The 16,387-nt window shown below is 47.7% G+C and overlaps 1 protein-coding gene across 5 annotated transcripts in view; it reads left to right on the forward strand.

The window, feature by feature from the left end:
• The window catches only part of SPTBN2 (spectrin beta, non-erythrocytic 2), a 124,120-nt gene that overhangs the window by 104,719 nt on the left and 3,014 nt on the right, over positions 1-16,387 (forward strand). For 4 of the 5 annotated variants that reach the window (XM_058160117.1, XM_058160113.1, XM_058160114.1 and 1 more), the window contains 9 exons: positions 1,498-1,742; positions 4,257-4,395; positions 6,345-6,429; positions 8,394-8,590; positions 10,141-10,289; positions 11,340-11,415; positions 13,606-13,844; positions 14,336-14,509; positions 14,694-14,736. In XM_058160117.1, coding sequence (XP_058016100.1) covers positions 1,498-1,742; positions 4,257-4,395; positions 6,345-6,429; positions 8,394-8,590; positions 10,141-10,289; positions 11,340-11,415; positions 13,606-13,844; positions 14,336-14,509; positions 14,694-14,736 — 1,347 coding nt within the window. The remainder of the gene's footprint in view (positions 1-1,497; positions 1,743-4,256; positions 4,396-6,344; positions 6,430-8,393; positions 8,591-10,140; positions 10,290-11,339; positions 11,416-13,605; positions 13,845-14,335; positions 14,510-14,693; positions 14,737-16,387) is intronic. The other variant, XM_058160116.1, reaches the window with a different exon arrangement.

Here is a 16,387-nt window from a genome sequence, read left to right on the forward strand (position 1 = left end):
GGGCTGGGGCAGGGAGGCATACATTCCTCCGTGTTCGGGAGCAGATAAGAAGGCCCCGGCTGCTCTGAGGGCGGGCAAAACACAACAATATACATACATACACATGATAGGCACATACCAGGCAAGCAATCAGTCTTGAACTCTACACGGAGAACTACAGTGCAGATAGAATACAATGAGGAGAATGATACATGTGGAGAGAGAGAGAGAGAGAGAGACGCCCTCTAATGGCCTCCCTTATATAGACAACTTCTTAAAGCGGCAATAACCTTGCTGACTCATCCTCAGTCTTAAAGGGGCAATAACCCTGCTGACTCATCCTCAGTTCATCATCCTGATCCACAGCCTTACAACGGCTGGTCAGCTTTAAATCTGCGTTACACTGACAGGGACCATTCAGAGTTCCAACAGACCCACTTGGGTGGGGCGGGTACTTGTGACTTGGTTTCAAAGTTCTGACATGACCCCCGGCCCGATCACCCGACTGCAGCAGGAACCACAAAACCAGGCTCAAAATGAAACCAAATCAAAAATCGGGAGAGCTCAGATTATAGGTAGTCCTCGATTTACAACAGTTTGTTTACTATCCGTTCGAAGTTACAACAGACACTGAAAAAAGTGGCTTGTGACTGGTTTTTTTTGACTTAACGACCGTTGCAGCAGCCCTGTGGTCACATGATCCAAATTCAGACGCTTGGCAACTCGTATTTATGATGGTCGCGGTGTCCCGGGATCACGTGATCCCCTTTGGCGACCTTCTAACAGCCAAAGTCAGCAGGGAAGCCCGATTCACTTAACAACCGTGTGACTAACTTAACAACGGCAGGGATTTACTGAACAACTGTGGCCAGAAAGGTCGTAAAAACGGGGCAAAACTCACTTAACAACTGTTTCAGCAGCCGAAATTTGGCACTCAAATTTGTGGTTGTAAATCGAGGACTACCTACACAAGGTCCAAACATTTTTCAACTTGTAATATTTTTAGGAGCCACCCATCCACATTTTGGAGGAAGGTAGTACACGCTAAGTTGTGGATGGGGACTGAGCAGGTGTGAAACCCAGCAGGTTCTGACAGGTTCTGGAGAACCGGTAGAGGAAATTTTGAGTAGTTCTGAGAACTGGCAGATACCATCTCTGGCTGGCCCCGGAGTGGGGTGGGAATGGAGATTTTGCAGTATCCTTCCCCCAGAAGTCTGGAGGAATGGAGATTTTGCAGTATCCTTCCCCTGGAGTGGGGAGGAATGAAGATTTTGCAATATCCTTCCCCTGGAGTGGAGTGGGAATGGAGATTTTGCAGTATCCTTCCCCTAGGAGTGGGGAGGAATGGAGATTTTGCAAGATCCTTCCCCCTGGAGTGGAGTGGGAATGGAGATTTTGCAGTATCCTTCCCCTGCCACGCCCACCAAGCCACGCCCACAGAACTGGATGGGAAAAACTTTGAATTTCACCCCTGGAACTGAGCCTTGTCCCCCACACCCCCTCCTTGGTTGTTCACAGGTAAAACAGGTGCAGGATGACGCAGCACGGCTGCAGAAGGCATATGCCGGGGAAAAGGCGGATGACATCCGGAAGCACGAGCAGTCGGTGAGCGAGGCCTGGTCCGACCTACTCGGCCGCAGCAGCGACCGTCGCCAACTCCTTGTGGACACTGTGGACAAATTTCGCTTTTTCGGCATGGTGCGGGACCTTCTGCTGTGGATGGATGACATCAACCTTCAGATAGATGCCCAGGAGAAGCCCAGGTTAGCGTATTGTCAGAAAAACGTTGGATTCCTCTACAGACTGCCTTTGATTGGCTTAACGATCAAAATTGGGGCAAGAAATTTCACCAGTTCTTAAGTGAGTCACCCAGTCTTTAAGCAAATTTGGCTTTCCGATTGAGTTTGCGTGTCGTAAGCCAGCTGGGAACATTGCAATCACGTTGACCCTGGGGCACTACAATTCTCATAAATCCATGCCAGTTGCCAAATGCCCAGATTTTGATCATGTGGCTGAAACTCACTTTTCGGTACTATTGCGACTTTGAACGGTATCTGAATGTAAGTCAAGGACCACCTGTTAAATTTATATTTACCGACGAAGAAATAAAGAAACCAGTACAGATCTATTTCAAGCTATTTAATTCTCGTCAGCTAGCTATACCTTTCTGGGGTTCAAACCCATATTAGGTAGGTCTATTAACCTATAAGTCACAGGTTCTCCTGACTTTGTCAGCTATACCAGGGGAGAGATTACCGTATTTTTCAGAGTATAAGACACACTTTTTCCCCCCGTAAAAGAGGGTGAAAATTTTGGTGTGTCTTATACACCGAATGTAGCCCTGCCCACGAGGTTAAAAACAAGGAGCCGGCAATGGTCTGTGGCAATCCCTGCAACCTGGAACAGCTGATTGGGGGTATTCCAGGAGGCTGATCCACCCACCAATCAGCTGCTTGTGCTGAATAAGGCTGCAATAATGTGGTGAAGCTGACCTGCCTGTTTGCTATTTGCTGTGAGGACTGTCAGGGTTTGCAACAGCAATCCCATCCAGAAAGGACACACAAGTAACTGATCCAGCAGGATTCAATAACTTCTCTTTATATACAATATAACACATGAAGTAAACATACAATACCAAAAGCAGGTTTTCCAACGTGGTAGTAAAATACAAGCAGAGGAAGGAGAGGAGTTTCAGTTTCAGTTTTGAGCAGCAGACTCGTTTAGGCTAGTTTAACACCACTGATAATACATCTATCATTCAAAAAGACCTTGATCATCTAACCGCTTGGTCTAAAACTTGGCAACTCCAAATCTCAACCAGCAATTGCTCAGTCTTACATATAGGAAAAAAGAACCCAAACACTAAGTACTTGCTTGATGGACATTACCTTACAGATGACCCCATTCCCGTTAAAGACCTTGGAGTTTTCATGTCAAATGATCTAAGTGCCAAAGCCCACTGCAAATACATAGCAAAAAAGGCTCTAAGAGTTGTAAACCTAATTTTGCGTAGCTTCTTTTCCAAAAATACTACACTACTAACCAGAGCATATAAAACATTTGCTAGACCAATTCTAGAATACAGCTCACCAGTTTGGAACCCTCACCACATCTCTGACATCAATACAATTGAACGTGTCCAGAAATATTTTACAAGAAGAGTTCTCCATTCCTCTGAAAACAACAAAATACCTTATCCCACCAGACTTGAAATCCTAGGCTTAGAAATCTTGGAACTCCGTCGCCTTCGACAAGACCTAAGCTTAACTCACAGAATCATCTATTGTAATGTCCTTCCTGTCAAAGACTACTTCAGCTTTAATTGCAATAATACTAGAGCAACCAATAGATTTAAACTTAATGTCAACCGCTTTAATCTAGATTGCAGAAAATATGACTTCTGTAACAGAATCATCAGTGCTTGGAATACTTTACCTGATTCTGTGGTCTCTTCCCATAATCCTAAAAGCTTTAACCAAAAACTTTCTACTATTGACCTCACCCCATTCCTAAGAGGACCATAAGGGGCGTGCATAAGCGCACAAACGTGCCTACCGTTCCTGTCCTATTGTTTTTCTTTTCTTCTATACCTTTATATACTATATAACCTTTCTGTATGATAGTTACATATATTGTTGTGACAAAATAAATAAATAAATAAATAAATAGTTCAGCACAGACTCGGAGCTGCAGACCTAAGCGACTTGCTTGTTGCTCACACAGCAAATACTGTTTCGGTTTCCAAACAGCCCTGAACTCTCTCACACACTGACAGGATGCTGGTAGGCAGAGGCAGAATTTTTTTTTCTTCTTATTTTCCTCCCCAAAAATTAAGGTGCATCTTACACTCCAAAAAATACAGTAAGCGGGGTTTTGTTTTTTTATCAGGGCAGCCTGGTCTACCCAAATCTGGGACGGAAAGCAATATGCTCCATCCTATATTTGGGTAGACCAAGTTGCCCTGATTTAAAAAAAAAACACTCAAGGACCACCTGTACCGATTTAAAGAACAAATGTGTAAAAAAACAGAGGCGGATGTAGCAAGCTGAAAAGAGCTACCTTTCTCCTGGAATTTAAATTAAGCTATCATCATCGCCTTTCATCCTTTCTTTCATGCCTTCAAACCGCCTTCTTTGCAAAGCTCCAAATATGATATCCCCGGAAGTTGACTTCACGTCTTGGGAGTCTTGCTTTTCCTGCTGTCTTCTGTCCCTTTGCCAAAGCTGAGGCGGATGATCAATTTTTTCCTCTTTTTCTTCTTTTGCGCTTCTATATAGGGATGTCTCCGCTGCCGACCTGGTCATCAAGAATCACCAAGGGATCAAGGCCGAGATGGAGGCCCGGACCGACAGCTTCAACGCCTGCATAGCGATGGGGGATGACTTGCTGGCTAAGGGGCACTACGCTTCTACGAAGGTTCGTGTAGTGGCAGTGAGGAGGAACCATGGTTATTGCGAGGAGCTGGGGACCTATTCTGACTTCGTCTTCCCGTTAAGAAAAGTGTAGAAGCGTGGAGCTCATTCTGAGTTTGCCTGCTTGTTTTTCCACAAAAGCCACACTCACCAAACTATAATTCAGCAAATGGGACCCTGATTGTTGGATGCTGCAATATGCTGACACTGTAAACCAGGGGTCTCCAACCTTGGTCCCTTTAAGACTTGTGGACTTCAACTTCCAGAGTTCCTCAGCCAGCAAAGCTTTCCCACAGCAAAGCTGGCTGAGGAACTCTGGGAGTTGAAGTCCACAAGTCTTAAAGGGACCAAGGTTGGAGACCCCTGATGTAAACTGCTTAGAGAGGGCTGTAAAGCACTTGGAGGCAGTATATAAATCTAAGTGCTATTGCTATCTTGTTTTTCCATAGAATAGAATAGAATAGAATAGAATAGAATTTTTTATTGGCCAAGTGTGATTGGACACACAAGGAATTTGTCTTGGTGCATATGCTCTCAGTGTACATAAAAGAAAAGATACGTTCATCAAGGTACAACATTTACAACACAATTGATGGTCAATATATCAATATAAATCATAAGGATTGCCAGCAACAAAGTTACAGTCATACAGTCCTAAGTGGAAAGAGATTGGTGATGGGAACTATGAGAAGATTAATAGTAGTGCAGATTCAGTAAATAGTTTGACAGTGTTGATGGAATTATTTGTTTAGCAGAGTGATGGCATTCGGAAAAAAACTGTTCTTGTGTCTAGTTGTTCTGGTGTGCAGTGCTCTATAGCGTCGTTTTGAGGGTAGGAGTTGAAACAGTTTATGTCCTGGATGCGAGGAGTCTGTAAATATTTTCACGGCCCTCTTCTTGATTCGTGCAGTATACAGGTCCTCAATGGAAGGCAGGTTGGTAGCAATTATTTTTTCTGCAGTTCTAATTATCCTCTGAAGTCTCTGTTTTTCTTGTTGAGTTGCAGAACCGAACCAGACAGTTATAGAGGTGCAAATGACAGACTCAATAATTCCTCTGTAGAACTGGATCAGCAGCTCCTTGGTTACTAAGATGAGGGCCCCACATGCAAGATGAGAGTGCAGGACCACCTGTCCTGTCTGCCCAATGCCATGTGGGCAATAGCTTCCCCTTGCTAGTGTTCCTTAGCAACAGGTACTCAATGCCTCTGAATATGCAGGTCAGATGTAGCTCTTTTGCTGAAGAGCCATTGGTATTTTTTCCTCCCTAAATTTGCTTAATTCCAACCAAATTATCCCAACGATGCTTTTTCAAGAGGCAACTGGGCTTGTTTTTCTTCGAAGACGTTTTGCTTCTCATCCAAGAAGCTTCTTCAGCACTGATTTGGATGGCGGGGAATGGAAGGATTTATATTCCTTGCAGACAGTTAGAGGTTTGTCTGTGTCTTCGGGGTCAACCTGAGTAGTGCAAATGGGTGTGGAGCCTTTTTGGAACTCCTGAAACAACTCAGGTGACCCCGAGGACACAGATAAACCTCCAAGTGGCCTCAACAACTCTCTAAATGGATGCAAATGAACATCTGTCTGCTAGGAATATAAATCCTTCCCTTCCCCACCATCCTGTCAGAGCTGAAGAAGCTTCTTGGATGAGAAGTGAAACGTCTTCAGAGAAAAACAAAAAAGTCCAGTTGCCTCTTGAAAAAAGCACCTTTGGGAAGCCACGACCTGGATGACTTGAGAACCTCCATAGACATCCAACCAGCTTAGTTTCTGTTTCTTCTTGTGACAGTGAGTTTCACAGGTTAACAACAGGCAACTCCGGAGAATCCTTGGGTGTTGTCTTAAAAGTTCCCACCACTCGTATGAACTCGTATATTCTGCTAAATATTTGGCCAGCTAAATTCCTTCCTTTTTTTTTTTTTCCTTCCCCTACCCCACCTTTTTCATGACTCAGATTGTGGAGAAATTATCTCAGTTGCAGGAACGACGCAAGGAGATCAATGATAAATGGCGAGAGAAAATGGACTGGTTGCAAATAGGTAGGTGGGGGGGGGAGAAGGCAAAGGGGGGTGGGTTGGAAGTTTGGAGGGAGGCTTATGGCAGTGGGCAGCATATCCATGGCATAATTGAACTGACTTACACAATAGAACAGTGTTATAAGTGACAACGGCATTGAAAAAAAAAAGTGACTTGGGACCATTTTTCACAGTTATGACCAGGAGTAAATGCTCCCAGTTCGGACCGAATCACCCAATCCGGTAGCGATGGCGACGGGTGGTTCGGAGAACCGGTAGCAAAAATCCCTGCCCCCCACCCCCCCATGCCCAGCTAAGCTGCGCGATCATCAGATGTTATTTTTTTTTTACTTTTAAAAGCATTTTTTCTTCCGCCGGAAAAATGCTTTTAAAAGTTAAAAAAAAAAAAAAAGCCTCTGACGATCGCGCAGCTCAGCTGGGATTGTTAGAGGCTTTTAAAACCTCTTCGGCCGAAGACGCTGTAAAAAAAATGCTTTTAAAAGGCTCTGACGATCACAGCTGAGTTGCCTGATCGTCAGAAGCTTTTAAAAGCATTTTTTTAACAACCTTTTCAGCCGAAGATGTTATAGAAAAAATTCTTTTAAAAGTTAAAAAAAAAAGTCTTCTTGACAGCAGTTTAACCTATTTTCCTGATTCTTCCCAACGTGATACTTTCTGATCTTAATGGCATTTTAAAAAGAAGCCTAATCCAACCTGCTCTTCAGACGTCAGGTATTTAACAAAACATCTGCACCATTAAAGATTCAGGAAAGACGGGTTGGTTTGGGCACTGAAACTAGTACAGGTAAGTCCTTAACTTACGACCACAACTCGGCTGAAAATTTATCTTGCCAAGTGAGACCTTGGTTAAGTGAGCTTTGCCCCATTTTACGAGCTTTCTTGACACAGTTGCTAAGTGAATCGCTGCAGTTATTAAATTAGTAATAGGGTTGTTAGGTGAATCTGGCTTCCCTATTGACTTTGCTGGTTGTTCTGACCTAGGCGTTCCCAAGAGCACGAAGCAGACTCCTTGTCCCGACAAAAAGCCCTTTTTATTAAGTTACTGTGAATTCCTCTCATTCACCTCCAGCAAAGTCTTTCAAGGGAGAATTTACAGTCACAGACCTTATCTGGCTTGGGAAGCTGCCAGGCCGATATCTTCAAAACTTGGCAAGGAGTCTCGGAGAGTCACGAACCAATTAAGCGAACTAATTGTCTCCTGCAAACTCCACTCCCCTTTCGCTCCTCTTTTATTCCCTCTGGGAGGGGCCATTCATCATCCACCTGTGGCCTTACTCCCAAGTCGACCCTTGTTCTTTAGCTGTTCCCTTCCCTTCTCCTGGCAGCTCTGTGCACGAGGAGTCTCGGAGAGTCACGAACCAATTAAGCGAACTAATTGTCTCCTGCAAACTCCACTCCCCTTTCGCTCCTCTTTTATTCCCTCTGGGAGGGTCCATTCATCATCCACCTGTGGCCTTACTCCCAAGTCGACCCTTGTTCTTTAGCTGTTCCCTTCTCCTGGCAGCTCTGCGCACGCGCACACTGGGAACAGGCTCCAGCTGTTCCTCTGCCCCACTGATGTCTGACTCCGAAGGCAGCTGATAACTGGCATCCGGCCCTGGTCCCCTCTCTGCCTTTGACGCAGAGCTCTTGTCTGAGCCTTTCCCAGACTCCAGGACTGGCCCGTGTTCCTCCCCAACCTCCTCACTGTCTGAATCGTCTGACTGATGGTCCACAACACCGGTCAGAAGGTCGCAAAAGGGGATCACATGACTCTGGGAAACTGCCAAGCATCTGGATTTTGATTACATGACCATGGGGAAGCCACAACAGTCGTGAGTGAGTGTGAAAAATGGCCCCAAGTCTCCCTTTTTCAGTGCCGTTGTAACTTTGGTCACTAAATGAACTGTTGTAAATTGAGGATTACCTGTACAAGATGCAGAAAAGGGCTGAATCCTCTCTCTCTCTTTCTTTCCTTGCCCTTGCAGTGATGGAAGTGCTGATGTTTGGGCGGGATGCCAGCATGGCGGAAGCTTGGCTGGCCAGCCAGGAGCCCATTGTGCGCTCCACTGAACTGGGTGACAACGTGGACGAGGTTGAAAACCTGATCAAGCGACACGAGGGCTTTCAGAAATCGGTCGCCGCTTGGGAGGAACGGATCCTGTCGCTGGAGAAACTCACCACGGTTCGTAAAGAAGCAGCACATGGCTTAGCTCATTATGTGAATCCAGCCATTGAGGTTTATAGACCTTGGTTTTATAGCAGAGGGGCCGACCTTGGCATCTTTAATGCTTCTGGACTTCCAACTCCTAAAATGCTGGCTGGGGAATCTGGGAGTGGAAGTCCATAAGTCTTAAAAGTTGTCAAGGTTGGATACCCCTGGATTATAGCCAAAGGTTCCCCTCGCACATATGTGCTAGTCGTTCCTGACAATAGGGGGCGGTGCTCATCTCCATTTCAAAGGCGAAGAGCCAGCGCTGTCCGAAGACGTCTCTGTGGTCATGTGGCTGGCATGACTCAACGTGAAAGGCGTAAGAAATGCGGTTCCCTTCCCACCAAAGGTGGTCCCTATTTTTTCTACTTGCGTTTTTTACGTGCTTTCGAACTGCTAGGTTGACAGAAGCTGGGACAAGTCACGGGAGCTCACCCCGTTACATGAGCTAATTTTAATTTTAATGTATTAATTTTAAGTTAATACCCCTGGATTATATAGCTTAGTACAATTGTATGGACCTGATTTGTTACCGGTAGTCCTTGCTTAGTGACCATTCGAAATTACCAGGGTCCCCCCGCCCCCAGAGGTACTCACGACCCAGATTTGAAATTCTGATGGATGCTCCCCCCCCCCCCCCACAGTCACACAATCGCATTCAGGGCAGTAGGCCACTGACCTGCACTTACAGCTGTTTGGAGTCACAAAACAATGATTTGGGACTTTTTTCTTTTTTTTTGGCCAGAAACCAGTACTATTTTCAGCAAAAAAAAAAAAAGTCTTGTTTGTGGGCAATAGGTTCATTTAACAACCACCACAACAATGTAGTAAAATCAGATTGGTTGTATGGGTCCCCTGATGTATGACCATCATGACATTTAACAGAAATTTCAAGCTCTGTTATTGTTGTAAGTTGAGGACTATTTTTTATACAGCCGTTTTTGGCCTCCCAAAACCCCGCCACGCTTGTCCTGAGAAACAGACTGGTTTTTGGCAAAAGCGGGATGCATAGAGGGTTTTGGTGGCCTGCAGAGTATTCTTGGGGGCTGGGGAGGGCAAAAACGTGACACATGGGGGGTTTGGGAGGCCAAAACCGGGCCCCTCTTTTTTAAAAACAGGGGCGTTTTTTCCCTCCCCAGCCCCCAGGAGCACTCTGCAGGCCTCCCAAACCCTCTGCTGGCCCCATTTTTGCAAAAAACGGGCCCGTTTTGGCCTCCCAACCCCCATGCGTGGCATTTTTTCCTCCCAGCCCCCAGGAGCGCTCTGCAGCCGTCCCAAACCCTCTGTGCATCCTGTTTTTGCAGAAATGGGATGCGCAGAGGGTTTGGGAGGCCTGCAGAGTGCTCCTGGGGGCTGGGGAGGGCAAAAAAAATTTTCCCCCTTGTTTACCTCTTCAAAACCTGATACTCCGGTGCGTCTTATAATTCGAAAAATACGGTAAATCCTCCTGGACTTCTTTAGTGTCCTTTCATAGCACTGAATTCTGGTGGGGGGATAATGATTTTCTCCCCCTCCGCCACCAGCTGGAAGAGAATGAACATCGTGAGCGTGAGCAGGAAGAAGCGAGGAAGAGAACATCTCCAGCGCCAACCCCATTGGAGCCCACTGTCATGATACCGCAGACCCAGAGTACAGACGGGCATCATCTACCCAGCGGCACTCAGACCAATGGGTAAGAGGCTGGCCGCAAGATTGGCAAGGGGACGAAGTGAAGCAGAGGATGGTTGAACCTTGAGAATTATGATTACCACAATAGTTTGCCATCCCAAGATTGTATAAGTGAGAAATAGAATTAGAATGAACAGCAGCCCTTTCCAAAAATTTAAAGGTAATCCTTGCTTTACAACCACAATTGGGAACAGAGTATGCCGTTATTAAATGAGTCATCTTGCCTGATTTTACGATCTTTTTGGCCATGGTTGTTAAGCAAATAGCACTTAAGAGTTATATACCACTTCGCAGTGCTTTTCGGCCCTCTCCAAGCAGTTTACAGAGTCGGCCTCTTGCTTCTCAACAATCTGGGTCCTCATTTTACCCACCTCGGAAGGATGGAAGGCTGAGTCGACCTTGAGCTGGTCAGGATTGAACTGCTGGCAATGGGCAGAGTAAACCTGCAATACTGCATTCTAATCAGAAGGAAGGAAGGGTGGAAGGAAGGGGAGGGAGGGAAGGAAGGAAGGAAGAAAGAAAAGAAGGAAGGGCATTAGCAATAGCAATGACTTATATGCCGCTTCATTGTGCTTTACAGCCCTCTCTAAGTGGTTTACACAGTCAGCCTCTTGCCCCCAACAATCTGGGTCCTCATTTTACCCACCTCGGAAGGACAGAAGGCTGAGTCAACCTTGAGCCAGTCAGAATCAAACTCCGGGAGTGAGCAATGATTTAGCCCGCAACCCTGCCTTCTAACCACTGCACCACAACTGCAGTTGTTAAGTAAATCTGGTGTCTTCCACTGACTGTTAGAAGGTCGTAAATGATGATGATCACATGACCCTAGGATGTTGCAACCATCATAAATACATGCTGGTTGCGACTTGGCCAAATTTTCACTGTTAGGCATTGCTGCCACAATCGTAAGTGCGAGGAGTGGTTGTAAGTCATTTTTTTTCCAGTGCTGCTGTAATAACTTAAACACTAAAGTGAACGGTTGTAAATCAAGGACTGCGTGCATGCAATCACTTTGAAAACTTTGCACTACCTGGCACATCCTTCTCGTCCCCAGGAGCCCTGGAGAGCAAAGCTTAGCTCTGGAATTGCCATCCCAAAATGGGCTTGACCCCGACTCTGAATCCCCGCAGGTAATGGTGAGGGGAAGGATCACAAGCTTGGGTGGGAAACTGGAAAAAAGACAGAATGGGCTGGTTGGCTTCCAGGACATGAGGTGGTGTTCTGTCCCCTCCCGGCCTCAGCCACGCGGCTGGCTAAACGAGCCGGTAATTGAGTTCACGGCTGCTATCAGTCCTGGCAGGGAATCTGCAGCTGCCTGCCAAAGTCTCCCTTATCTCGGGGTTGCCGGGCAACCAGGAAGTCAACAATCCAGGCTGAATGTTCAGCTCAGTTCTCCACGAGTCAAAGAGTTCAGCTCAATTTTTGCTCGTCACGGAGCAGAAGAGCAGCCAGGGCTGCTTTTATACTCTGTGGGGTGTGGCTCTGTGACTCAGCACTCTCTAGCCGGCCCCACCCCTTCCTTTGTTGTAGCTGCCTCTCGTATCTCCGAAACCTGGGGTCTAGCCAGGCCTGATTGCCATCAGCTGGGTCTGGAGGCGTGGCCGGGGGGGGGAGAGTCAGGGGACGGAGACCTCATTATCTCCTCCACCTGGTCTGCCTCTGGCTCCTGGAGCTGAGCCAGAGGAGCCAGTGCTCCAGAGGTAAGTCCTGATGGTCCTTCCCCCTCACTTTCCAAGTCACTTACTGGCAGGGGGCCCGGCTCAGGGAGCGCAGACACAACAGGTGGGGTCTTGGAAACAGGATGACAAAATCCAGCTGCGAGAGAAAGATGGATGACTTGAGACAGTGGCCCCCAAACTTTTGGGGACTGGTTCCGTGGAGAGAGGTTTTTCCACGGAATAGAGGAGGCGTGGTTTCGCATGCTGCCATTATCCCGTGGATGGGGCTTGGTTTGTTTGTGCAGCCCAGTTTCTGGCAAGCTGTGGCCCAGTGCCGGTTAACGGACCGGGGGTTTAGTACCCCAGTTTAAGAAATACAAAATATGAATAAAAATTGTGATTATGATTGCTAGTTTAACAGCTGAGCATTGTATGAATCTATACAGACATTTGGGGTTTGCTTAATGCAGGAGTGTCAAACTCAAATTTCATTAAGGGCCGCATCAGCATTGTGGTTGCCCTCAAAGGGCCAGTTTGCAAGTAAGGCTATGAGGTGGGTACGACTGGATGGGTGTGACAGGCACTCGAGATCCTGGGGCACCGGGACCCTGCAGTCCAACCCAGCCCCGCCTCCCTGAAGGGGTGCCTGGCCATGCTTAACCTCCTCTAGGCTGGTGCTGTGGGGTGAGGCGAGGCAAGGCCGGGAGAGGAGAGGTGGGGCTGAGGTGACCCCCTCACCATTTCCAAGGCAGCCCTGCGGCCCACAACTAGCCATAACACGGGTCGGATCCAACCTGCAGGCCTTGAGTTTGATACCCCTGGTGTTGTGGCTCCCGCCCCCGAACCTGGCCCCATGCCCAAAAGTGCCTTGGAGCCGGGCCTGCTGCCAGAAAGTGACTCAGAGCCGGGCCTGCTGCCAGAAAGTGATTTGGACAGTGAGGGGGAAGGACCGTCAGGACTTACCTCTGAAGCACCGGCCTCCCTGGATCAGCTCCAGGAGCCAGAAGCAAGCCAAGCGAAAGAGATAACGAGGCCTCCTTCTCCTGACTCTTCCCCCCCCCCGGCCACGCCTGCAGACCCAGCTGACAGCAGTCAGGCTTGGCTCAATCCCAGGTTTCGTAGGCAGGAGAGAAGCGAACGATAGAAACAGGGGAGGGGCAGGCCTAGGAAGTGCTGAGTCATGGAGCCACACCCCACAGGATATAAAAGGCAACAAGAGCTGGTGTGTCTCTTTGTGTCAGGCAAATCCATGGATTGACTAGAGCTGAAGGTTGTGACTCACCAGCGTCTTGGCAGCTATCGAGGATTCTTGGCAGACGCTGATTCTTTTGCTGCTAGAACTGATAAGAGCCGGCTAATTAAGCCATCGTTCGGACGGAGGCGAGCGGGACACAACACCTGGCTGAATGCAATGAACGAACCAGGCCTCTCTTAATTGCAGAAGTCCTCTGTAATTCCATTGTAACCCAGTGACTGAAAAAGTGGTTAAATGCACCTAGGCTCCTGCTTCCCCTTTTATTTTTGTAACTATTATATTTCCTTTAACGTTCCAAAGTGCAAAGCACCTTCCTTCTACCGGGGACTCAATTAGCAATTCCCGGAAAACAAGACCGCTGCCTTTGAACAGCAGTGATTCTCTAACCCAACCCCAACTGTTCACAGATTTCCGAATCATCAGCTGCAGTCAACGGGTCACAGCTGGATTCTGTATCCAAGGGCAAAGAGCCGAGCCCACCTGCCTCACCGAAGCTCAGCTCCAAGCCAGCTGTTTTCAGCATGGATCCCGCTCAGTCGGTCACGCTGCCCCCACGAACGCCAGATGACTCCGCTTCAGGGCAGATGGGAGGAATATTATATCGGAAGCAGGAAATGGAATCCCACGGCAAAAAGGCAGCTAACAGGTGACACGTGTGTGTGTGTGCTGATCCAAATATAAACGTTAGGTGTGGAAGGATGTGACGGGAAGGGGTTAGAATCAGTGGTTGGTTTTTACCAGTTCGCACTGGTTCGGGAGAACCGGTAAGTGGTAATTTGGCCTGGTTCGCCAAACCGTTAGCAGCCGCTGGCTGGCCACACCCCTGAATTGGCCCCTCCCATAGGAAACAAAAGAGGATGGTACAGGGAGGGGGCTTTTGCAGGAAACAATTCGTTCATTCCATGACTCTTGAGAGACCCTGTGTCAGGTTTTGCTTCGAGATAAGATAAGATTCTTTTGAAAAACTGTTTGGACAAACTTTGCTGACCGTGAATGAACGTAATTCACCATCGTGTAAATAAAAGAGGTTTTGACAGTCATTCCTGCCTCCTGCTTGTTAAGGGAGCCTAGGTCAGAACAGGAGGACAACTGAGAAATGCTTACGCTCTCACCCTGCTTCTCTGGCCTCCTCCCCAGGTCTTGGCAGACCATCTATTGTGTGGTGCAGAGAAACAGCTTTGGGTTCTACAAAGACGGCAAACACGCCACCAACAACATCCCCTACCACGGGGAAGCGCCCGTCAGCTTGCAGGGCGCGCAGTGCAACGTGGCTCTGGATTACAAGAAGCGCAAGCACGTCTTCAAACTCGGGTGAGCTTTCCTGCCATATGGACAAGCAACGTCAGCCGCAGATAGATAGATAGATAGATAGATAGATAGATAGATAGATAGATAGATAGATAGATAGATATTAATTTTAAGTTTTAACATGAAGGGTTTAGACGTTCCTCCGCTGATACCAGTTGATTCTTGTTTGCTTTTCTTCTCTTGGCAGATTAACCGATGGCAAAGAATATTTATTCCAGGCGAAGGATGAGGTGAGTCGCAGTCTAGAGGTTTGTGCTAAAATCAGAGTCTTCAAACCTTGGCAATTCGTAAGATGTGTGTGTACTGGCTGGGGACTTGAAGTCCATCTGACTCAAAGCATGCTGGCTGGGGGATTCTGGGAGTTGAAATCCACCCATCTTAAAGCATGCTGGCTGGGGGATTCTGGGAATTGAGGTCCACCCATCTTAAAGCATGCTGGCTGGGGAATTCTGGAAGTTGAAGTCCACCCATCTTAAAGCATGCTGGCTGGGGGATTCTGGGAATTGAGGTCCACCCATCTTAAAGCATGCTGGCTGGGGGATTCTGGGAGTTGAAGTCCACCCATCTTAAAGCATGCTGGCTGGGGGATTCTGGGAGTTGAAGTCCACTCCTCTTAAAGCATGCTGGCTGGGGGATTCTGGGAATTGAGGTCCACCCATCTTAAAGCATGCTGGCTGGGGGATTCTGGGAGTTGAAGTCTACCCATCTGAAAGCATGCTGGCTGGGGGATTCTGGGAGTTGAAGTCCACTCGATGTAAAGCATGTTGGCTGGGGGATTCTGGGAATTGAGGAAAATCCATCTTGTATGCTGCTTGGGGAATTCTGGGATTTAAAGTCAACTCATCTTATAGCATGTTGGCTGGGGGATTCTGGGAATTGAGGTCCACCCATCTTAAAGCATGCTGGCTGGGGGATTCTGGGAGTTGAAATCCACCCATCTTAAAGCATGCTGGCTGGGGGATTCTGGGAGTTGAAGTCCACCTATCTTCAAGCATGCTGGCTGGGGGATTCTGGGAGTTGAAGTCCACCCATCTTCAAGCATGCTGGCTGGGGGATTCTGGGAGTTGAAATCCACCCATCTTAAAGCATGCTGGCTGGGGGATTCTGGGAGTTGAAATCCACCCATCTTAAAGCATGCTGGCTGGGGGATTCTGGGAGTTGAAGTCCACCTATCTTCAAGCATGCTGGCTGGGGGATTCTGGAATTGAGGTCCACCCATCTTAAAGCATGCTGGCTGGGGGATTCTGGGAGTGGAAGTCCACCCATCATAAAGCAGGCTGGCTGGGGGATTCTGGGAATTAAAGTCCATTCCTCTTAAAGCATGCTGGCTGGGGAATTCTGGGAATTGAAGTCCAAACATCTTAAAGCATGCTGGCTGGGGGATTCTGGGAGTTGAAGTCTACCCATCTGAAAGCATGCTGGGTGGGGGATTGTGGGAGTGGAAGTCCACACGATGTAAAGCATGTTGGCTGGGGGATTCTGGGAATTGAGGAAAATCCATCTTGTATGCTGCTTGGGGAATTCTGGGTGTTGAAGTCCACCCATCTTAAAGCATGATGGCTGGGGGATTCTGGGAATTGAAGTCCACCCATCTTCAAGCATGATGGCTGGGGGATTCTGAGAGTCGAAGTCCACCCATCTTAAAGCATGCTGGCTGGGGAATTCTGGGAGTTGAAGTCCATCCATCTTCAAGCATGATGGCTGGGGGATTCTGGGAGTTGAAGTCCATCCATCTTCAAGCATGATGGCTGGGGGATTCTGGGAGTCGAAGTCCACCCATCTTCAAGCATGATGGCTGGGGGATTCTGGGAGTCGAAGTCCACCCATCTTAAAGCATGCTGGCTGGGGGATTCTGGGAGTTGAAGTCCACCTATCTTCAAG

Source organism: Ahaetulla prasina, chromosome 17, assembly GCF_028640845.1.
Source record: "Ahaetulla prasina isolate Xishuangbanna chromosome 17, ASM2864084v1, whole genome shotgun sequence".
NCBI classification, from domain to species: Eukaryota; Metazoa; Chordata; class Lepidosauria; order Squamata; family Colubridae; genus Ahaetulla; species Ahaetulla prasina.